The sequence below is a fragment of the Pyxicephalus adspersus genome, chromosome 3 (genome assembly GCF_032062135.1).
Source record: "Pyxicephalus adspersus chromosome 3, UCB_Pads_2.0, whole genome shotgun sequence".
NCBI lineage: Eukaryota > Metazoa > Chordata > Amphibia > Anura > Pyxicephalidae > Pyxicephalus > Pyxicephalus adspersus.
Window position 1 is genome coordinate 133,179,490 of NC_092860.1, and position 24,497 is coordinate 133,203,986.

General features: G+C 35.9%; 1 protein-coding gene across 1 annotated transcript in view; it reads left to right on the plus strand.

Annotated features, from left to right (window-relative positions):
- FAM184B (family with sequence similarity 184 member B) overlaps positions 1 to 24,497 on the plus strand; it is a gene marked incomplete in the record, with an annotated part of 50,375 nt that overhangs the window by 21,912 nt on the left and 3,966 nt on the right. The window contains 10 exon segments of the mRNA XM_072406404.1: positions 4,725 to 5,489; positions 8,787 to 8,922; positions 9,019 to 9,167; positions 11,195 to 11,395; positions 12,753 to 12,863; positions 14,255 to 14,364; positions 15,346 to 15,430; positions 18,605 to 18,777; positions 20,816 to 20,959; positions 22,474 to 22,579. Of these exon segments, the coding sequence (XP_072262505.1) occupies positions 4,725 to 5,489; positions 8,787 to 8,922; positions 9,019 to 9,167; positions 11,195 to 11,395; positions 12,753 to 12,863; positions 14,255 to 14,364; positions 15,346 to 15,430; positions 18,605 to 18,777; positions 20,816 to 20,959; positions 22,474 to 22,579 (1,980 nt within the window).

Sequence of the window (24,497 nt, forward strand, 5' to 3'; positions counted from 1 at the left end):
ATCACTGATAAAAGTGTATCCTCTCCAGCCCAGGACAACATTATTAAATCAGGTCCAATGCATGCATCCTATGAATTTCAGTTTATATACCATTTCTTTTAATTTCCTTTTAAGGTTTGCTTAAAATAAGAAGTTTACATTTTATTTTATAAAATTACACCTGTTACACATTAAATGGAATCAGTCACCTATGAATGAATTAGGCTTTCTGCATGAAATGTAATTTCACATTTTTGCATCATAATATACTGCAGGCAAAAATAGTTGGATTTCGCATTCAGGTAAGTAAAATTTTGTTTTGTCATTGTAATTGATTAGAGAGGGTGGAATATTTGTATTCAAACATATTTAAAAATTCAGGGTTCTTAGTATAATTTCCATAAATGTCAAAATGGCAAGAAAATGTCTCAAAGCAGATTGTTTCTGTCATTAGAAATTCTGTAATGTTTATTTGTAAAATTAAGTAAATGTTTTACTTATACAATATAATGTAAACAATATAAGTTTTAAAATGTAAATAAATTGATTTAAAACCATTGTCATTTCTCTTTAAAAAAACTGTCATGACATTTGTATACTTTTGCCAAGTTCCTTGATTAGTGCCTCAACATTTAAAAGCATTAATTTTTTATTACTGTACTTTGTATTTCTGAACACACAAAGTTCTGACCATGGGCTAGAAAACATTAAATAATAAACATGCTATTGCATCCAGATCTATTTTGTGCAGTGAATAATTGATAATGTTGCATTTATTGTAGCTGTACTAAAGTCCATGCTCACCTAATATTTAAAGAGGTTTCTTTCCCAACAATGTATAAATATATACACCAGGTATATCAAGCAAGGAAAATCACAGCAATTATTTTAGTTATACACATTTTTTGTAAAAATGGGCCTGTTTTCTAATACTGTGACTGTTAACCAAGTGAAATCACAACACCTAATTTTAGTTATATTTCCTATTGTGGTGTTTTTTTTAATTTGACCAAACTGGCTCTATGGTGCCCAAGGCATTATATGGTGGTAGTATATTTACCATTTAAAGGCTGAAACTACAGGCTAGATTTTCTTCATGGTGAATACATTTTCTCTGATTAGCTGTCTAGAGCATTCTCTTGCTATCCAGGTCTATCCATATACAATAAATAGCTGCAAAAGTCAGGACTCCTGCAAGAAGTGGGGATGTGTAGGTAATGTAGTATCAGCTAATAGGATTGACCCACTAAGAGAACCTGTCACTTTGCCATGCATAGAAAGTTTATACCCCAATATTTTCTATATTTTAATATTTTAATAAATTGGACAATCGCTGTTTTATTTGACATTGCCATTATGTGTGTGTGGTATTACTGCTTGCCTTTTTTTCAATAGCAAGTTTTTTATCTAGAGCATGCAAAAATTTTAATTCAGTTGCATTTAATCTGCAAAGTATCACCAAACCTCACTTCTATAGAAAATTATGATATAAATTTAAGTGTGTGTGTGTCCAGGATAAGTAATATAAGATGTTGTGTTATGCGATGAGGTTTGATGCAAATCCTTTAGCAATGTTCCAGTGATACATTTTCATGCAGAGGCAAACAAGCCCTAAGCTATGTTATTTTCTGCCTTATACACGGTCATGCGGTCACATAACTTGAAAGAATCCAATATGGAAATTATACATGCTGTTATACATGCAGTTATACATGCTGCTACTGAGCTAATAGCTAGAGAGTTCCACATGTTTAAACAGACTATGAATAAAACAAGAGGCGACGAGACGTCTCTAATGGAATAAATACATGTTCAAACTTAGTGCCCAGAATGTACACAGTGATCTCAGTGATTACAAATGGAGAGATTAAACATAATACTACCATGCATACATTTTTTGGCTCATGTGTTTAATAAATTCATGGTACAACCAAGTCATAATTGGAACAAAAGGCCAACTTACAAGAAGCACAGTTTACTCACGGCTTTGGTTTTTAACCTGAATGTAGCTGTAGGACACAACGCTAATCTAATATTTAAAAACACATTCTTGCTAGTTATCTTGTGTTCTGGGAACCCCTAAAAAGGCAAAGAATGTTTGAAGAATTTAACTCTAGTAGATACTCAGCATTGGTATACTTTGAGGTCTTCTGATCTAGCGATGCCAAAACATAGCATGCCTGTCAAAAATTCTGTGTTCTAAAGACATTTTGAAAAATAAAGAATAAAGAAGTCTTATAACAGGTTAGGTTTAAGAACTTATATGTTTTGTTTTTTGTTTTTTAAATTAAAGATGCTGTAATGAATAAAGAGTTACATTACTTGTATGTTATATCTACCTGGAGCTTTAAAAACAAACATTGACATAAAAATTACAAACTATTAATTTTCTGTGTGGCAAGCATTGTAAAACACATTTTGTTTATTGCAGACAAAGATCCATATTTCTAAAAATAACAACCATTTCTAAACTGACTAAAATGAAATATGTAACACCCGTAAAGTTAGACTATATTTCAGGGAATATCTATGACCAGACATACTAAAATAAGATTTTACTCCATGTAATTAGAGATGTATGATACAAAGTCAGCACTACAGGCCTGGAGCTGACACTGAGATGGATACAATCTTCACTTAATAATTTATAAAATATGACTCTAGCAAACAAGAGAGTTTTTTTTTTTGTATGTGTAGTATTCGTTTCACCTATTACTATAAATACCACAAACTATTACAGGTAGTCCCCGAGTTAATGATATCCCACATACGGACAACTCCTAGATACGAACGGGACTTCCCTGATCGTTCATGTGCGGGATGGAGGCTGGGGGTAGGGGGGGCGTTTCACATAACTTGCAGAAAAAATCTTTTGCTGTTCCGCAAGCTTTTGTAACTCTTTAATGACCACAACAAACTCTGCAGTTGTTTCTTTTTGCATATCAAAGCAAAGCTTGCTCCAAAAGTTAATAAATGTCTGGGCACCATAAAGATTTTTTTTGTGTGTTGTTTGTGATTAACTCACAGAGAGGATTTTATACAGTAACTGACACCATGCTGCCTAGCAATATGTTGAGATAAACATCTGTCCTAACTGCATTTATTAAAATAATGTACCTGTTCCGACTTACATACAAATCTAACTTAAGAACAAACCCACAGTCCCTATCTCGTATGTAACCCGGGGACTACCTGTACTAGAATATATAGTCTATGGCAGTGTTTATCACCTATTTTAACGTGGGGTAACCCTTGAAAAAAGTTTCAGGTCTTCAGGGAACCCCTGCTATAATTACTATATCCACAGCCCAGAGTATATTAGTGTGGTCGCCAGTTGTAAGAATGACTCTTACATTGCTGGTAAATGGGAAGAATGTCACCCTTACATATAGTCACAAATTGCACAATGCTCAAGAAACCCCTAGCAACCTCTGGAGGAGCACTAGGGTTCCACAGTATGCTGGTTGATAAATGCTGGTCTATGGTGACAGCTCTTACAAACCAATTTATTTACCTTTGACATTTCTGATTTGATATTACTTGAACTTATTAGAGGGCTCTACAAAGATTTCTAATGGATTTCTTTTCTCTGCGTACATTCTCCTTTTTGAGAAATGACTGAATTTTTCATTCACTGGTTTGTTAAAACTAAAGCTGTGTACACACGTGCAATTTTTGTCGTTGGAAAGGATCCTAAAAGATAAGATAAGAACCGCACGATGCATGTACGAGTGCTGTACATACAGCACCGTTCTATTCTATGGAGAGGGGACGGCGACGGAACAGCACCCTGCTACGCGCTCTCCCCCTTCCCTTGCATTAGGATCGCTCGTCCTTCATCGTCCATGGACCTGCCAGGATGGATCCACGAACAATGAAGAACGGGGCCTATAGAGATGCCAGATATCTTTCCCCCAAGGACGATTATCGGACGAGAAAAATTTGACATGTGTACGTAGTTTAAGGGGCTCATTGGAGAGATCTACTATAGTTTCCTTCCTGTCCTCAAATTTACATAATTAAAAGCCATTATCTCAATGCAATAATATTGGGGGTAGTTGAGCAAATTGTATTTATCCTTGTGATAAAGTAAAAGTAATTGTGGTTTTAAATAGTTACAATAATTACATTGGTGGAGCTTATGGTTGTATTCTGTACCCTGATTAAGGATGAGCAGAGATATTTGACAACCTTTTTTTTTTAAAGTTATTTTTTTTATACTTTTCAATTTTTTGTCAGATTCCATGCAGAAATTCAGTATCACTGCTATTTCAGTTGATGTGAATTGTAGTCATTGTTGGTACAATTCTATGTTTAAGGACTTTACAATGAGCCCATAAAGTTGAGGACCAAATACTTCAATACAGATTCAGATGATCATGTAAATTTGATCTATTTTCGATTTAACCACACAACCTGGATTGCATCTGGGCATCCCTAGCCCTCATATGTCAGGTAGAAGTTATGGTTTGACCATCTTCTAAACTAGACTGTGGATATTTATCTCAAAATAATTAATAATATTTTTTGACTATTATGCCTTAGAAGTATCTCTAAATAGCATAGCAAATAGCAGATTCATAAACAGCATGAACTGCAGTTTCCTCCACCTCGACGGCTAATGATTTTTCCTTTAATAGAAACTTTTATTGCTTTGTACTAAAGCATTGCTTATTATTATTATTAATATTAATATTATTATTATTAGAATTGAGAATTAATGCACATGCATTTGTCTTTTGAAGGTGATTTATGCTTTAAATCTCAAAGTTGATGAATATGAAGTGAACATCTTAACCCTAAAGGAAAGTCACCAACATGAAATGGAACAAATAGCCAATGAGACAAAAGAAAAAGTTCTCCAATATGAGACCATGGTGGGGGAAGAAAAGAACTTGAGGCTACAGATCCAGAACCTGGAGGAGGCCTTAGAGAAGAATAACATGGTGAAGGAACAAACTCTAGCAGACCTTGCAATGTACAAGATGCAGTCAGAGGAGAGGGAGCTAAAGACTCAATGTGAGCAGGCAGAAAAGATTGCAGCTCTATCTAGTGAAATGCTGTCTATGAAAACTGATTTCGAAAACCGTTTGAAGCAGCTGACAGAGGAGGCTGATTCTCTAAGAAGTGAAAGAACGTTGGGTGATAAAGAAAAATCAGTAGACAAACTTCATGAGAAGCTAAACAAGGAGATCCAGGCTTTGAACAAGGAAGTGGAGAGTCTACGGAGTCAGAATCACAAGCTGACAGAGGAGTACACAATGAAGACAAACAAACTTCATAGCAATTACATTAAGGAGAAGGAAAATTTAAGAAAAGCTTTGCAACAGTCTGTTACTGAAATGATAAAACAGCTGCAGCAGAAAGAGCAAGACCAGAGGAAGGTTAGTCAGGCCAAAGAAGCAGCCACTCAGTTGGAGGTCAAACAGCTGAAAGGAGACATTAAAGCAAAGGAACTTGAAATGCTAGAAGCCAAAGAATATTCATGTAAAATGCAGGAAAGGACTCAGGTGAGCAGGGATTGTTTGTATAGTAATTGATATAAAACTTATTGCATAAATTCTACTGCACTATATTTATTAATTTACCCTGTTCCAGCAAATATGTTGAACTCATGGCACTTTTTGCATTTTGTTTCATTGTAAAGGCTTGGTGTAACCATTTTGTTCTTTCTGGAAAATTCAGATTTTGATTGAGACATGATGATCTGTCCCAATGGCGTCAAGCAAACGTTGAACTTTTTCCAATGCCCACAGCTAATACTTATTTTATCCTGTCCAAGCTAAAAAGCAGAAAGATGGCCATGTGGATAAAAAAACACAGCATACCTTATTTATGGTTCTGTGTATCCAATTTTGTAATTCACACTTTCACAGTACAGTAGATATTGCACTATTTACAGTTATTTAGGTTTTTTTATTGACTACCTCCAAAGTTCTCAATACAGCTCAATACACAAACTTGGAAAACAAAAATTGTACTTAACTGAAAATTAATATGATTTTGTTGAAATAAGAATTCTTATTGTGATGTTTTTGTTTTAGCCTGTGAATTAGGTTTATGATCCAAGTATCTTCTCTTGTAGTTTCTAATACCTAAAGCATGTTAGAATGACATGTATGTACAGTGAATTAGAATCCAGTTGGCTCACATTGCTGGCATTCCCTCCTACTACTGGTGTGAGGGATTATAAAAAAAGTAGTAGCAGAATTTAAAATACACGTAAAGATCAAGTAAAAGGTATTATATATACAAGACAGTTTAAATTAAGGACACAAGAAAAACTAACAATGTTGTAAATAAATCTGATTACTCCCCTGACCAATGTTAGTATGTTATTTTAACAGAACGATTTTAAAGTGCTTTATTGAATGGATACATGTAAAGTTTCTTTTCATTTCAAAAAGAAAATTGCAAGATGCCAAATGTAGTAAAGCAGGCATGTCCAAAGTCCGTCTCGGGGGCAGCCTGTGTTCAGATTTCCACCAGCCCACAGCCTCTGTCATAAAATCAAAAATATGCGACCCGGCAGCACTGTTGACCACAGTAAAAAATACATGCATACATAACAGGTATTTTATATTTCATTTAAGTTGATCAACCGCTATGCAATTATCGGCCCACTACTCGGTGGACATAATGTCATGTCCCATGTGTGCACAGGGAATCCGCTACGTCATTATGCACAGACCACGCCTACTCTGATTCCAAAAACGTGCACTGCATGGTGCCCGCACGTCACCCCGGTTGGGCATGTGCTGTGCGGGACCCGAGCAGACCACGCCCACGCTAACCCTGAGTAAGTGCTGAATGGTCGGCCCCCCCCCCACATTTTTACATCACCAAATCTGACCCTCTTTGCAAAATGTTTGGACGCCCCTGTAGTGAAACACACCAATCAGAATTAACCTTACTAAAGTCAATGGATTTTGATTGGTTATTATGGGAACAACTCTTTCAATTCATTGCTTTGCCCCTAGAACTTTGTTACTGAACAAACAAATAAGATTGTGGGCAGCTGTGATCAAGTGAATACTGAATAGACTTGTTAACAGTTAGATTTCTATTAATCTTGGGATAGGTAAGAGTCATAATGCAGGATTATTATAAAGGCTTGGTAATTACTATGAGAATGGCAGTTGAAAGATCTTTTGTTGTCCCCATTATGGGTTGTACAACTCTCAGTATCATTACATTGCATCATTAAACTGATTTTTAATAGGGATGCTAATCAGAGTTTAAAAAATTTGATTACACTTTTGGGCATCTCAGTGTTCAAATTATTGTATGACTTTTTTAAATGTACGCACAGCTGACTGCAATCAGGGTTGTATTTACTGTATTAGCACTCAGAATTCAGTGCATAGGGTAGCAGTAATATATGGATCACTATTAAGATTTACAAAATCCTGTTTCCATTTCCCAGCCACATCTGAACATTTGTAGCTTAGATTATTAAGGAGTTTTTTTGACATGTGGCCTCATTCAGACAGGATAATTGGTCATCTTCAGGCCATTGTTGCTGGATCTCATTCTCATTCCACCCAGTGGTATTGGCTGGCTGCTTAAGGGTGGTCAGAAGTAACTGTCACGGTCCCTTCCGTGACTGAAGTTAGAAGATCTGTGAGACAAGCTACACGGGAGGTTACCTGACAGTCTCTTTGTTTTTACTTGTTTCTGTGTTCTTTGTAATGACCACACCTCTTGTATCAGCTGTAGCTGGTGGTCATTACTGCTCCTCCATTTAGTCCGGCCTCACACTTCATGCTATGCGGTTGATATTCACTTCTGGGATGTGAAGAGCTGGTGTGTTGTCCTCTCCAGAGTTCCTGCTCTATTTGCTAATTAAGATAAGTTGAACTTCTTTTGGTGTTTTGTTGTTCTTTTGTTACTAGGCCTCAGGGAGACACTGGTTCTTTCATCAGGGAAGGAACCAGTAGTGTCAAGCCCAGTCACTACTCCTGAGGCAATTCAGGGCTACTAGGGCCTATGTTCCTAGTATTCCCACCTTCAGGGGATATTCATTCTGTCAGGAGTCAGGGCTTGCTTAGGGTGTCTGTAGGGTGTGACCTTTTCCTTTTCCCTAGCCATTGAAGGCGTAGTCCCTTGTATTTATCTTTCTGTTTTCCTCCCCTCCCAGTTATCCGTGACAGTAACATGTTGTGTCCAGTAGCAGTGCCACAAAACACCGCATTGTCAGTTCAACAGTGTGCACAAAATTGTTCCCAACCACTTCCATATGGTTTAATGAAGGGGTTTGGGAGCATTGATAGGCATATGAGAAACCACTGCTGTGTATCACAGGTCACAAATAAGCCTAAATAATTATAGGTAAGTGAGGGCAAGGCATAATGAGGGAAGTCATTAGGCTCAGGACAGCTCAGGAGACATCAAACCATTCCTCCTTTTATTAAATCATTGTAAAAGCAAGAGGAGTTTACTTCAACCTGCGTCATTATTCAGGTATGGATTATGTATAAATACAACCCTCAATGTAATATTTACCAGGCAAACCTGAATTACTTTCCTTCCCTATGATTTAGTAGTTACCCCTTATGGCAATTCTTGTAAGATTAGGGGGGTTCCATCATCACTAGAAATGTGTGCCTGAAGACTTTTGCTCCAGCATTTGAATAGAGCAACCTTTATATGTCTTGTATGGGACTAAGTGACCCTTATTAAAATAAGCTGGTATTCCTAAATCTTTGCCATGTTTTTTAAAATCATAAAATTAAAAATATGACAATGTACTAAGTGGTTTATTGATTCAATAATACAGGAATTGCTGAGAAATGACTCTTTTCCAGGAACTGGAACTAGAGCTAAACCAGAGAGACCAGGAAATAATAGAATGCAAAAATCTACAATCACAAGTGGAAGCAGAGTTTGCAGTGGCGAAACAGAGACTACTACAACAAGAGAATGAGATCCAAAGCCAGATAGGTAGTCATTGTAAATCCTGTACAGAAAACAAGACTACATATGCTGCTGGTTATGTACTGCAAGGTAAACCGATAATGCCATTCTGTGTTTTGACAGAACAGATGAAGACTGTGTCAAGTGCACACAAAGCTGCTCTCGGCGAACTAGCTGAATTAAAAAGTCAATTAGATCAGCTACAGCAGAAGCCATCTCGCAAGACAAGTGCAAGTAAGAGAGACAGTGGAGAAGCTGTCAGTTCAAAGCAGGTATTATAAAAGAAAACAATTCTGAAAAAATACTTTACGTGGAAATCCAACAATTCACTGTAGATATTTGTACATTTCTATTGTCAGCCTACACACAGAACATTTATCAATTAATAGGAACATAAAAAGTTACAAGTTGCTTGCATTTTGTAATTACTTTAAACAGTGTTTTTGTTCCATAGCTGTTCTGCTTACCATACAGTTCTTTGTTAAATGTCCAGATGTCCCAGTTAGGCAATTTAGAGTAAAGTGTACTTCATTTGTAAATGTTTGTAATTTACTTTGTTTTTATGTGTCCTTACCACATCTTGTTTTATTTGCAGCTATAAAATTTAACAAATCCTTTGGGAAACATAATACTTTAGGAGTTAGTAAGGGTAAAAATGTTCTGTCTGAACTCTAGAGCTAGTCATGCATACATGAATTTTAATTTTCCCCCAAAAGTTACATATGCAGAATCCACAAGTATGGAACAAATATGCTGTTTGATGTACACATTTGATAAAGTTATAGCAATTGAGTTGAGCTGATCCTTTCCTTGGCACATACATCTAAATTTTATGTATAGAATGTTCATGAGTAAAGACAATCAACTGGGGTGGGGGGGGGTGTTAGAGATGAGAAAAATGGTAGAAAGGGTTCTAAAAGCTTCTGAAGTTTGCTTCCATATAGCAATATCTGTCAGTTGTAACTTTCCAAAGGGAGCTCTAACTAGAATTGAAATTCTTAAAAATTAAAATTCTACTACCCAAAAGTTTGACCAACCGCTAGAATTTAGTTTCGAAATCGTGAAAAAATTTGTTTGTTTTTATGTAATTTATTGAAAAAAATATTTTAAAACAATTTTAAAAATGATCTTACCTTTTTGTACTTTATGGAAATACAATTTTATATTTTTGATTTCTTTGTTATTTAGAAAAAAATATGTAATTTAAAGTTTGACCTCTCTGTCAAAGTGCCACATGTATGGCCAGCTTAAGGTTACATAAAACAAAGTAGCTTGATTTATGACTATTTTTTTAATCAATAGTCTTTCAAATGAAAGCTCTCTCTTTAAACATAAGGACTTTCTTTAATCAAGCAATCATAACTTTAAAGGAATAAATATGACTGTGCTCTGTAATATTGAAAAATGCTTCTAGGTACAGGAAATATTTAGCATCATGAAGTTAAGATTGAGAAGTTGACATGAAAATGGTAATTTACACAGTTAAAATGGGACAAAAAGTAATCTTTTTAAATCTATTTACATTGCCTGTCCCTTTCTGCAATAAAGACTTGCCTGATCAGAAATTTATAATTAGCTCCGCTTCAAAGCAAATCAGTGGGTTCATTTATTTTTTTTCGCTCAACAACACATTTTTATTTTTCCTTCTGCTATTGCATTCAATCTCCAGGAATGAAGAAGATACCTGGTACTTCTGGATATGGAGGAGCCAGTGACTTCACTTCCTTTTATGTTACAGCATATGTAGTTCCTGTTTGTCATGTGGGGTTAGGAAATTAGTGTTTAGTCTTGTGTAAGCTCTATCTACAGCAAATCCTGAGACTTCTTAATACTTCTTTCTTCTCTCACAGCAGTTTAACAGAGCAGAGGGGTGTAAAAAGATGGTAAATAAGTGTTGCTAAAGTAAGGGAATGACACAAGCAGTTTTATTGCCCTTCTTGATCAAAGTACAGTTTCCCTTCAAGGTTACGCATTTCTTCAATGTTATGACAAAGGGTAACCCAGTGGTAGGAATTTAGGGTCATTTGTATTATTTGCACTTTTTTAAATCTGATATTTTTGTTTTTTAAAAACATAAAAGAAAATTGCAGTAACATTCAAGTTGCCTTTCTGTACCCCTCCCATTTTTCCCTTTCTTTGTTATTTAAAATTGCAGCACACAGTTGATTCTGTAAATGTATTATATGAAATAATTGTGCTGGAATTGTCTGCAGTGTACTGAACTGGCTTGACATTTTGATAAAGCCTATCTGTACAACCATATAATTTTTCTCTAAATGTATTTCTCCTTTTTTTCTAGACCTACAGGGAACACTCTGTTCCAAGACAAGAACATGTGAAACAGCATGAAGTCAGTAAAACCAAACGCCAGAGAGAGGCAGAGGCAAAACATCTTAAAGAACAGTTAGCAAAGAGCCGAGAAGACTTAGCTAAGACCCATTCTGCAGAGATGAAATCCTTGCAAATGTCCTTGAAGGCAGAAAAAAGACAATTGCAGAAAGTAAAGAATTCTTAATCATAGTTGTATAAAAAAAAAAACAGTAGTGGCCATTAGTAGTGGTAATCAGTTCATAAATCACATTGCCCTGTCACTTAGAAGCACTCTTTTTTGAGCTTTGGAGAGAAAATGAATGTAACAAAATAATTTAGCACTTCATGCATAGTGCTTTGATTGGGTCACACACCTGTTACCAAAGACTTACATATGCTGCAGGTCAAAGAGAAAGCCCTGGCTGTATGAAGAGCACACTGAGGTTGATTTACAAAAGGTGTAGAGTCACTCATGTCCAAGGAAAAGTATTTCTTTAAGACATGTTTAAGGACCTGGTCCTGCGCTCACCAGGCGCCAGTCCTCCAATCTAACACCTCACACTTTGCCTATAGAAAGTCCCTGGTCAGCCTCTGGAGCCTAGTTGCGCCGTCCTAGCACACAATTGCCCCCGGGACTTCCGTGTACAATCTGGGGCAAAACTGGCATCTGGGGAAAAACTGAAAGAGTCTGGAATACCAGGAACCCACAGATAACACAGGAGAGTCCATCAGAGGCAAGTACAGAATACAGAGCCAGACGTCATACACACGTCAAGGTATCCAAGGGTTAAGACAAAAGAGAAATGGGGTCACAGACACAAGGTCGGTCCAGGCAGCAAACAATCTCAGGGTCAGGAAACACGCAGAGCCTGCAACTGTAAATCCAAAAGATAAACAGAGAGCAGCAGGTCAGCCAAGCTTAGCCCTAGCACAGGCAACGGGTTACTGTGAGCATAGAGGCTAAAAAGTCCCAGCAGCCAATGACAGGGCAGAGTAGAGCCAGGAACTAATCTGCTCCTAAAATCCCCTTCAGCTGTGAAAAGCCTCAGAGTATGTGCTGGGGATGCCGGGAAGGTACAGCTCAGGCTGCACGACTATAGGGAAGCAGGAGATGCTGGAAGCTACTAAGTTGTTCTTGTTGCTGTGAGTGACACTGCCAAAAGAATAAACAGGGCTTGTTATACTGCGGTGGCGTACAGCGTGGGAACGGCCAGATAAAATTCTCCTGACAATGATTGGATGACTTAACTCACTTAGTGAGTAAACATTCTCAATTTTATAAGCAAATCAACAATAATTTGCTCTTCAGTTAGCTCAGGCTGAGTTTGCTTTAACTTTCATTGAAATCTGAACTACAGTGAACAATTCACAAGCCATAAGTACCTTTTTTTCTGTTTTAACTGCATAGTATTTGACATTTTTCTTGCAAAAGGAGACCAGCCTCAGAAGTTTTCTAATGCTGATAAATTATTGAAAATTGTCAACGTACTTTTTATTACTAATTGTTCTAATGCTTTGTTTTTTGTGACAATTACAAATTTTGTTAGGACCATGAAATGCACATAGAAGAACTAAAGAAGAAAAATGAAACCAAGATAAATCAACTGATGGAGGAGAGAGACACACTTTACATAAAACTTCAAGATTCCATTTGTCAGGTATATGTAATAATACTGTATGTGAAAATCTGGTTAGTACTTTCATGTGATAGGCTTATTCTGTAAACAACGAACAGCGCTACCCCATGGACTTGGCATTCTACCAATGTGCCACCTAGCCATAATGCGAAGAACACATCCACCTTTCCTTAAAGTGAGGTTTTAAGTAAGTAAAGTATTATTATTATTATTAAACAGGATTTATATAGCGCCAACATATTACGCAGCGCTGTACATTAAATAGGGATTGCAAATGACAGACTAATACAGACAGTGATACAGGAGGAGAGGACCCTGCCCCAAAGAGCTTACAGTAAGGCTTGATGTAAGCGATAAAGTAAGGCTTAAAGTAAGGCTTGATGTAAGCGATAAACAAATAAAGCCTAAACTGTATGAAAAAATGTGATCATTGTAAGCATCCAGTGTTATTTGGCTTTTATCGACCTGTTAGCAGAATTATCAAGTGCTATGTCATGAGGACACTCAGAAAAACTGCTGCAAGGCAGGGGTATTCTCTCCATTGATTCTACTGATGTAGTGTGAGCTGTAGGTATTGTTTTTATTGTCAGCGGTTCCCTGAGGACTGGAAAGTTATTGAAAGGTTGGTCTAAGAGAATTTCCCTTCTAAAGTGAGCATCTATTGCATTGCCTATGGCAAGTAACTATACTCTTACTTTTTTAAACTGCAAATAAAAAAAAAAAGTTAAGCCCTGTACAAATGGATGTCACATGATTGCTAGCTCTTTGCCCATCTCTTTGCAATGCAGAAAGATAATAGTTTGTGGGAGGGTTGGACGGGTAAACAGCTTGCTGAAAATAGTAAGCTGTGTAAATATCAACATGTGGTGCTGAGCCTTCATAATACAAAGAACTGAAGTGCTGTAAATAAGAGGAGTGGGGCAGAGATAGTAGTACTGGTGAGGAAAGAGATGTTGTTGGATGTCCGTCAGTGAGGAAAATAGGTGGGTGCCATCTTCCAATGCACAACATGAAAAGCTTATGATATTATAGTATAGTTGTATAGAAACTAGTACAACTGTGAAAGAAGAAAGGGAAGACTGGAGGTCGGCTTTACACGATGCTTTTTTCCCCATCTTGTTAGTCTTAAACAAACGTCCCCAAAAGTGCTTGTAAAAAAAAATTGACATTGCTAATACTAAAGATTAAAATATCCCTTTGTTGACTGTAGTAAGATGTGCAAATGTAAAAGAAAACTTTGCTATCAGCCTCATATGCCATTCTGCAGGCACTTTCATATATGGATGCAGTGCATGCTTGACTAATATGCTACATTAGCTACCTAACTTGATATTTTACAATATAATGATATATAGCAATGTGCATTTATGTTATTAAAACAGTTTTATAACAATAGCTTCGTTTTTCATTAGAACAAAGCTTTTCTTCAGCCATGTGAAATGTCCACTTCAATGAAATCTAACAAGAATATGAATGAAAGTGTACAGCTATCAGCCAATTTAATGAGCAAAGAAACTAAAAGGTAAGCTGGTAATAATTTAACAGCAGATATAAGGTGTAAGTCTGATAAAATGTCTTGTCTTGTCACTTGAAATGTCTGGTCCACCTATTCAGGCTCAGAAGAGGGTCTACAGATCATCTAAACTTTTTTTCCCCAATGCACGTGGGTCAACACATTCAATACAGTTGACAATCGCAAATCGCATTTTCAATACAGGGACTGCAGTACACTGTTTGGCCACTTATGTTTTGATGGCACTGTTCTCCAGAAAGAGCTGTTAGGTCTTGCTTGCTACACTAAATACACGTTGAGACGTCCCTGCTGCCTGCTCCCTGGAACTGTGCCAGATGTCCGCGGTGCTGAGAGAGGAAGGCTGGCCAGTGTATGGAGGTAAGCATAACCTTTAAAAAGCCGGAATTTTCGAAAATCCTCACTCCTCAGGTCCAGAGGTTACCGATTTTTGAATGTCAACTGTAAATGGATATGCAGAAGCAGGCTGTTCATCCACCCCTATCACATAGGATACCACATCTCTTTAATTACTAACTGTGAAATATGAAAAAATATGTGGGACCGTTATAGCATTAAATCACAAAAATAAAAAAATCAATAGTTTATAAAACCATATAAAAATACAGAATATCAATGTTACATTTACAGTAGAGACGACACCCCCATAGTAAAGAGTGGATATCTGTTCAAAGTAAGCATCTTTATCCACGTGATTTGGGGAATGGGTGATCATGCAGGGGTAAGGTGGAATGGCTGCAGGATGACTTCATATGGGCTGCTGATCTTTTAATTTTGTCTGAAACAAATTAAACTTTTGTATTTACTGTATGTGATCGGTAAGCGCAGAGGCACAGAATGATGTGCTTAATAGGAATTGTCAGTATGTTTAGACATTTCAATAGTGTGCAGCCCTTAAGAAAGTTATATTTTTTATCCAATTAATGCTAATTATATAACTCATCGTTTCAAAATATTTTTATTTCTTATTAGGTATGAGATATGTGATAGCTCTTCAAGTCCAGTTCATCAATTACATAAAACACAAGCAGAATGTCAACATTTCATTGGACTGCAGGTACTAAAATACAAGTTGCTGTTTCTTTAATGATTCTTGGTACCATAATGTGTATCTAAACCAAATAACAAAAATGTAAGATATTGCAGCTCACCAGTCCTTAGATTTGAGAATGAGCATGGACATGCACGGAAAGAGAAGCCTGCAACCTCCTAGGATATGTGACATAGGTATCCCAGGAGGCTTCGGGTTTCCCATTTAGTCTCTACCGCTGCAGCAGTAAAGACATAAAGGACGGGGCCTTCCATTCATATTTAGTAAAAAATAGTATTTAAAACAAAAAAAAAACCAATTAATATATAAAGGGTTAGCCACCCTTTTATATAAAGTAAAAAAAAAGTATTGATAGGTCCGCTTTAAGTAATATTTTGACCAGATAATAGCTGAAGTTTGTAAATTACTCTCATCGGTGCAACGTATAGTGTTTTACGGCAGCCAATCTGAAGTCACTGAACATTATTGCAACAGTATTGTAAACTTGGTGGTGAGGTCTGGGTCAGGCTGGATATAAAGATTAGAGAAATTTTGGACATGTGTGATCTGAGTGCCACATCATGTCTTTTGGCTCATCTGTAACCAGGACTATCATCAGAAATTTCAGGGCCCCAGACTAGTAAAACCTTCCTGCGCCCCACTTCCCACACATCTAAAAGTTTCTGGATTGCAAAAGTCAAGATCTTTTGATCAGGGACCAGTACAGAAGTACCCCATGTTCCCCCTGATGACGGCTGTGGCTGCATCTAATGGCAGATTTTCTTGGGTTGTACAAGGAAGATAAGAATCATCGGGCAAGTTGATTTTAAATATTGTCTGATCTGCCCAAAACGGCTGGAATTTACTTTGCTGCATATTATTAATCATTTAGGTCACTTAGATGCAATGCAAATACCATTTTCTATGTATACATTTGGAAATAATTGATATGTAAAATAATTCTACTAAACATTGTCTATAGCCTCATTTTATTGTCCCGTCATACAGCAATGAAAAATCTCTGGGTTTTCATTAGAGCACTCTCTTTTATTGTAAGAAATGTCTATTTGCTGGAGGCATCCTCAGCAAATACTGACCTCCAAGTATACCAGCCAGTCAGCATTATGATAAAATATGTTCTAATATAATATGTATTACAAATAAATTCATTAGTGATAACACATGGCTGAAGTGAACATACCTTAAAATTATTTGCCTTCCAAGGTCACAACATGGGGCGAACTCAGATTACTGAAATCCAGACCTGTAGAAAGGAGTGTCAGTGATCCTCCTGGGTGTATGCGTTACAAGCACACAATACATGTATTTCTCTGGTTTTCTCACCCCTTGCTCTGTTTGTCCCAGTCTTCCCACCTTTTAAATATGTTAGAACAGGGTAGACCATACACACCATGGGAGCTTGTATGTTTTATCAGTGATCTGTTGTTTCATTAATATCAGAGACTTTACTGTGCAACCAAGTTTGTGTATATATATTATATATTTTTTTCCTTTCTTACAAGTGCACTGCTGTGCAGTTACAGGTAGCATGCAGTTTTTACCATATATCAGTTTATAGCAGTCGCAATACTAACAAATGTTTGCTAATGAGTTGTAGCTCATTGCACATCGCTCTTTGCTTTCCTAGATAAGTCAGCAAGTCTTGGCTCTAACTCTTTCTCAATGGAACACATTTTATTTCTCCCTGATCTAGTTGAACATTTCTGTCACATCGCCCTCTCTCCCCGTTCTGCTTGGTGCCCTATATAAAAGGTCATTTCCACAACCTGCCAACTGTACCGCAGTGCCAAGCAAGAGACACATAATTCACTCATAAATATTCAAGACCATGGCCTAGATTTGGATGGAAATATTGTGGAGAAAAGTTCTATGTTGTTCTGAAATGTAGCTAATAAAAGTTGGCTTTTAGAAGTCAGGTGCACATATACTATTTTTATAGGGAGAGAGTGGCTTTAACACCTAATAAAGAGCCCTTTAGGCTTGCACAGCCCTTAGGCTTGCACAGTTCTTTACTAATATTGGCTGAATTCACAATACAAAAAGTAAAAACTCACTGAAAACCTCAAGAAGTTTTTACTTTTTGTTTAGTATTTTCTCAAAACATTCTGATGTGTTTCTTTGAATTTCTATGTGTTTTGATGCATTTTCCTGTGCATATATGTTTGGAAGGGACCTCCGAGGAAAATCCCAGGTGATTATGAGTAAAATGAACAGAAAGAAAACAAATATCAAAGCTTTTGTATTTATATAGCGCCATCATATTACGCAGCGCTGTACATAGTCGTGTCACTAACTGTCCCTCAAAGGAGCTCATAATCTAATGTCCCTACCATAGTCATATGTGATTAATGTAGTGTAAGGTCAATTGTTAGGGAGAAGCCAATTAACCTAACTGCATGTTTTTGGGATGTGGGAGGAAACCCACGCAGACACAGGGAGAACCTGCAAACTCCATGCAGATAATGTCCTGGCTGGGGATTGAACCTGGGACCTAGCGCTGCAAAGGCCGGAGTGCTAACCCCTGAGCCACCGTGCTGCCCTATGCTATGTACCTGTAAAAGCTTCTAATGTGTAGACATAATACTACGTTGAATGCCAAAATCTTGGAGGTGATGTCAACATGAGTGTCAGAGATCACATTTAATGGGCCTTCCTCTTTGCTTCTTCTCCGGCAGCTGCATTAAAGTTTATTAAAAGAGTTTAGGATAAGGTATAGGAGCTTTTTATCCTTTCCCCACCTAACCAAAAATATGGATATGCATAGACTTTAAGTTTGGTATCTTCCAAAGAGTGTCTGCAAGCATTCAATAGCATTTTGTACGGGTGCTTGGAAGCCATTGTTGAAGAGTTTGAAAATCTATGAAAGTCTTTGAGTGAGAAACTGCCTAGAGATACAACATAAAGCTTATGAAATAATCAGTCCCTGAAAACCACAAATGCAAAAAATTGGATTTTTACTTGTACTAAGGAGCGGTACCTGTAGAAAGACACTCATTTGAACATAGCCATTAGCCCTAGTTTCAGGTTAAAAAAGGCCATTTAGCCAGTGCCAGTGTGTCTTACCCATAACTGGTCAATTATTTATATATGTGACTACATCCTGTATGCTGCCAAGTAAAACCAAAATATACATTTAGAAAAGTTCTTTGTTTAGGAGTAACTTTATATTTATATTCTTAGGAAGAAAGTGCGCCGGATTTAAAAAAGCAAAATACTCAGTTGGATGAATATGAAATAAAGATGTCCCAACTGGAACAGGAGAATTCAGTCTTACAGGATTCTGTAGAACTACTAAGCAAAGAGATTTCCAAATCCCAGCATGAGGCATTGGGAGTAAAAGAAAAGCAAAACAGGTTTGTATATATAGATAACATGGGCATTAATGAACACAGACAGAACAGAAAATTCCCCAAACCTATGCCATTCATTGCAAACAAGACTTATGTAACAAATATCAAAGTACCCATGTACCCAGATCATACTGACTTAAGTATTGACATTTTCTAACAAGCAGTAAAATAATTTCAAAACACTTCTATATCTGTCTCTATAGCCATTGTGAAATTCTGAAATTCATGATCAAAGTTCAAAATAGACCCTAAACTGAAATTTAGTAATCCTTAAGTAACTTTGAGAAATAATACCTTCATATCACAAGCAACTATACAGATTGGAGATAATTTTAAGACTTTGTTGTTTATTGTCCATATTCTCTACACAATATTACTTTACGTTTGCTCACTGGTGTTTGTTTCTTTCGTTTGTAAATCTGTGTAAAAATACATGACTGAGGATTCAGAAGTCCAAAATAAAACAATTGGTATATGCTAAATATATATATGTATATATATATATATATATATATATGTGCTAAAGTTGTGAGAGGAGGTTTATTGTTACTGTTATGGATGTTTTTTGAATAATTGTTGCAATGTTTTCAAATTATTTGAACAGGCAAACTTATTTACACAATGAAATGTTTACATAAATAAAAACACAAACCTATATATGGCTGCAAGCTCTCCATTCTCTGAAGCAGCAGAGCAACCCTAGACCTTTACATTTCCACCACTATGATTCACAGTTTGTATGGGGTTCCTTATGCTGCTGAACCATCTCTTTGGCTGTGGCCAAACAACTGTATCTTTGATTCGTCAGTCCTCAGTAAATTTGTCCAGAAAAGTTGTTTTTTCCCCCTGTATGTTAAATAGCAAACAAGTCTTCCTTTAATGTTTTCCTGGACAACAAAAACATTTTCCTGCCACGTCTCCCTATGAAATTTAAATTGGTACAATTTATTTTTGATCTTTCTGAAGCAATCTATTTTAAGATTACTCCAACTGTTGCACTATTTACTTATGATTCAAATACTTTTGGGGATTTTGGAGACTTCTTTTAGCATTAAAGATTCTTGAGATAAATTTGCTTGGCCTGCCAGTCCTGGACAAATTAGCAGTTGTTTGAAAACTACACTACTTGAAAATAAATTTCAGTAAAATTATTGATTTCAAATATTTTAATTAATCCTGAGTTTTGACTAACAAAAGTTCCACTAACATACTCCCTGGAACTCCTAATGCTAGGTACACACTTCCAATATTTTATCGTTAGAAAACGAATGATTGAGTCCAATCAAAGATTATGCACAATTATATTTAAACGATCGTATTGTGCACATTTCTGTACATGCTATAACGATACGATTTCAAATATAATCCACCAATAGTGTACACACGCTAGATACGATTGTTTGAACGATGCAGGGAGTGACATGTAAAGGAGAAAGTGTATTGCAGAAACATGCACGATCACTAAACGACTGTACACACAATGGACAGTGAACGATTGTCGGCCAATCAGATACGCCGTGACGGTTCTTCATTTCCAAAGACAATCCTTGTTCATCAGCGTCTTTGGTCAGTGGTTGGTCACCTTTTTTGTGAACTATTTTCGGCCGATTGTTCATTCATCATTCGTTTCCAACGATAATTTTACTGGAAGTGTGTATGCAGCTTAACACTTAGCATCTAATCAGAAACATTTGTATTCTAATGTCATCGCGGGGGTGTACTTGCTTTTTCTATGTAACCAAGTCTTACTTATTTTGATTGATTTACAATATGAGAATGAATACACCAGATTAGTTTTGTGTGTCGTATGTTCAAGTATATCAGGTATATCACTGTTTTATATAGGCAATGTTTGAATAAAGAATTATTATTAAAATTTTAATTTTAACAGTTTTTTCAGGTGTAGATACTTTTTTATATGACTGAGCTTGTGTTAAATGCTGCAGCAACTATTTGTTTTATACTGACTTTAATCACCCAAATGTGTTTTATCTGTTCCAATGTTTATTATTTTTTTTTAATTCTTGTACTTCATGGGAAGAAATCAAGAAGAGCTTAAACTAAAACAAAAAATTGAACTGGATACATTAAGACAAAGTCATCAGCAGGAGATCCAGTCCATTGTATCCAAGTTTAGCAGTGCCCAGACATTCCTTCAGGCAAAGATTGTTACCTTAGAAGCTGAGTAAGTTTATGCAAACCTACAGTATGACATACCAACTTGGTACGTAGCTAATATTTATTAGTCTACCAGATCTCTTTAAAAAAGAAACTTATAGTTGACATTTGACTTGCTAATATCAATACCATGCTAAAGACTGCTAAAGACTTCTCTCTTTATTCTTTGTAGACTGAGAAGGGAACACATACACTGCTAGTTTACTGATTGACAAGATGTGAGATCAGAGTGATATTAAACTAAAAGCAAGTTGTGTAAATGCATTTTTATTTACAGTTTTTAACTTTTTTTAGACACACAATAATACGATTATCATTCTGCCTACATGTCCACTGCTTGCATTGAATCATGAACATTTTAAAGATTTGTCAGGAGCTGAGATCCAGGAAAGTTATAATTTTTTTCCGAGAAAATTAAAATTTTACTGTGATTCAGAAATTATACATTTATAAATAAAATCTGTATTTCCTATAATCCGTGGAATATATAAGAGTTCTGCTATAGGATCAGCCCATCCCCAAAAAATGTTCAAGCATTCAGAAAACATCTTTTGATACAATAAAGTTATGGGGGGATTCAGTTAGAAAGCCTAATGCTCATGCGTTCCAACAGACATAAAGGAAAAATTTAAACTCCTTTATTATTTGACTGACTCCATAATTGACCTTTGCCTGACTTTATCCTTAGTTAATTACATGTTTCAACAGGATAACTGAGTATTTGTACTTGATTTTACTAGCTTTTATTATATGTCTGTGTCAGGTTATACAAACATGCCCAGAATCTACAAGATTGGTTGGTAAGAGTCAGTCTCTGCAATATTTCTATTAACCAATTATAGGCTAACAGTACGGAGCTACATTGATGCTTCAGAGTTTAAAAAAAAAAGAGGTTAAACCATTCATCCTTTATACTTCCAGGTTTATAATGATCCCAAAACTCACAATGTAAATAGTGACTTTAGGAATTGAAGTCGTCCTGCCCCCGAATCCCCTTTTACATCTAACGGATGGATCATTTAGGCTGTCAGTCACAATAAAAGACTAATAGTCATGATGACCAATGTCCATGAATCTCTAACTGTGTGGCAGAACACCCCAAGGTGCCTGGCTCCTGATGTGCTGCCCAAGCTGTACAAACATTCATATAGCTCTTTTCAATGTGTACTATTATGTTTGACTGTGGTTTAATATTTTTAAGGCAAACAGAGTTTTAAAATGTCTTTAAATAGTTTACTGTGATTTTTCTAGATGTGAGCATAAATAAACTAGAACTAAGACAGCATTCATGACTTCCAAAATTTTTATAGCAATTTTTCCTTTAGAGATGATAAAACTTTCCCTTTGTTAGAGTTTCAAAAATATGCTAAAATAAATAAGAATGGAAACTATTTGTTTTCAGGGATTAGGTTTATGTATTCTAGATTTCTGTAATAATGAAAACTGAAGACACTATCTGTAGCTGGTCAAATGGAATTCATTAGTCAGAGTTCAATTGGTTTTCTTATTTTCTGTACACAGGCTGAAAGAGATGGAGGATAAAGGAAAGAAGCAAGAGGATCTGCAGCTTATACACAGCTTGCAGGATAAACTGTCTGATAAAGATCAAATTATTAAACACCTGCTGGTAAGATCAGCTTTTTTAAATATGATATGTTTTAAGAAAGTACATCTGTTACGTTTCATATTATTTTTTATTTTGGATTTTACTGGTTTGTGGAAGAATTAGGAAACCCCAACCACAGATGATATTCTTTGATTTTTTAACTTGTGTTTCCTTTCCTAAATTTGAGCTGACACAATACCTGAAATTAATGTTTTGAGTTCCTTTACACAGCAGCTGAGATACGTTTTTCCATGAATGAAATAAACAGTGGGTTTAATTTAAAATCAGAGTTGTTTCTGTTGTTCTGATCCATGCCTACAACATTTCAGACAACAGGAACAGGAATTTAGTAGGTTACTGATTCATGAATTTGACTTGGACCTGAACAATAGGCTGCAGGTGCACTGCTCCCCTATTTTGTTTTCATAAAATATGCCACAACCTTGCTTGTTTGCTGTAACAGCATTATAGGGCTGGTGCTTACTGCTTTATCAACTCTTTATGGCTTCTCCCTAACCTCCTGCAGTTGTGTTGGAAAAGTAGTGGCCAGTTAATAAAAACTTTTATTGTACCTGGCTATGCATGCATTAAACTAATTTGGATTTGTAAACTCCCATCCAACCTTCTTCTGACCAATCTCAGGATTTTTATTTAAAAATGTTCTAGCTTTCTAATTGAAGATACACTAATCTACATTTGCAATCCAAGTTTCATGACAGTGCTATTTTCAAGTGCAGAAAACCACTGATCAGGCACTTCCAAGTGGGCCCCAATATAAAGTGGATTGGGTACAATTAGAAAATATGTAAATTCACTATCAATATACATATTCTAGTTGAATCCATTATAAAAAGTGTAAATGTTTGTGTAAAGGATGGGTGAAACTTGGGTGAAACATTTATAAATAGACCCCTGAATAAAAATTTTGGTCAGAAATCCACCTTAAAAATTGTGTTATGGTACACAGATTTAAAAAAGCCAGTTTATTTTATATCATCTTAAAGCACAACTTAACACAGGAAAATTTGTACATTTTAAAAAAAATGCATTTCATGGAGCAAAACACCATTTACAACATCTGTACTGTATTGTTCATTACAGTGTAGATGTGTTGCCTAATATTTTTATTATTATTACTTATAATAATACCAGTAATAAACAGAATTTATATATACACAGGAGGAGGATAGTACCCTGCTCAGAAGAGCTTGCCTACTGTAATGTAACACTGTAATTATTTTGAATGGTACCCTAGAACACGCATTATCATGGTATATTAGTGCAAAGGGGCCTTGTTTATTATGAGGGATGTTATATATTTCTAGAACCCACAACATTTCTAGAACCCATACCAAAATTTTGTTTGGCACAAGCTTCTTTACAGAGTAAGCATACTTTCACATGCTCAATATATATGTTCCTACTTTATGTAAAAAGAAAATGCGTAGATCTAAGAAATCATGTACAATGTCACATGTGCACTTGCCTAGGTCATAGAAAAAATCTGAAGACTAAAGTCTCTTATGATAAACCCTCAGTGGTGTAAATAAAACCAACCACCATAATTATGTATTTTTTCATGTTCATTGTTGTACAAAATGCATGAGCATGTTCTTGTCATTAAGTATTTATCCATTATTTTTACTGACTCCTACATTTAGCCTAATTTATTAAAGCTCTCCAAGACTGAAGAAGAAATATTATCATTGGGAACCTGGGTGATCTAGCAAACATGGAATGGATATTGTCCAGGTTTGAAAACATTTTCCAGCTAACATTTTATGTTAAAAGTTTAGAAAAACATTTCAAGTTCCTGAATAACCCATGTTCTCCCATGATAGTCTATGTTCTCCAGTCTTTGAGAGCTTTAATAAATTAGGTCCATTTTGTCCAGTTACCCCTTAGATATTTCCTTTTTTTTTTTTTTTTTTTTTTTTTT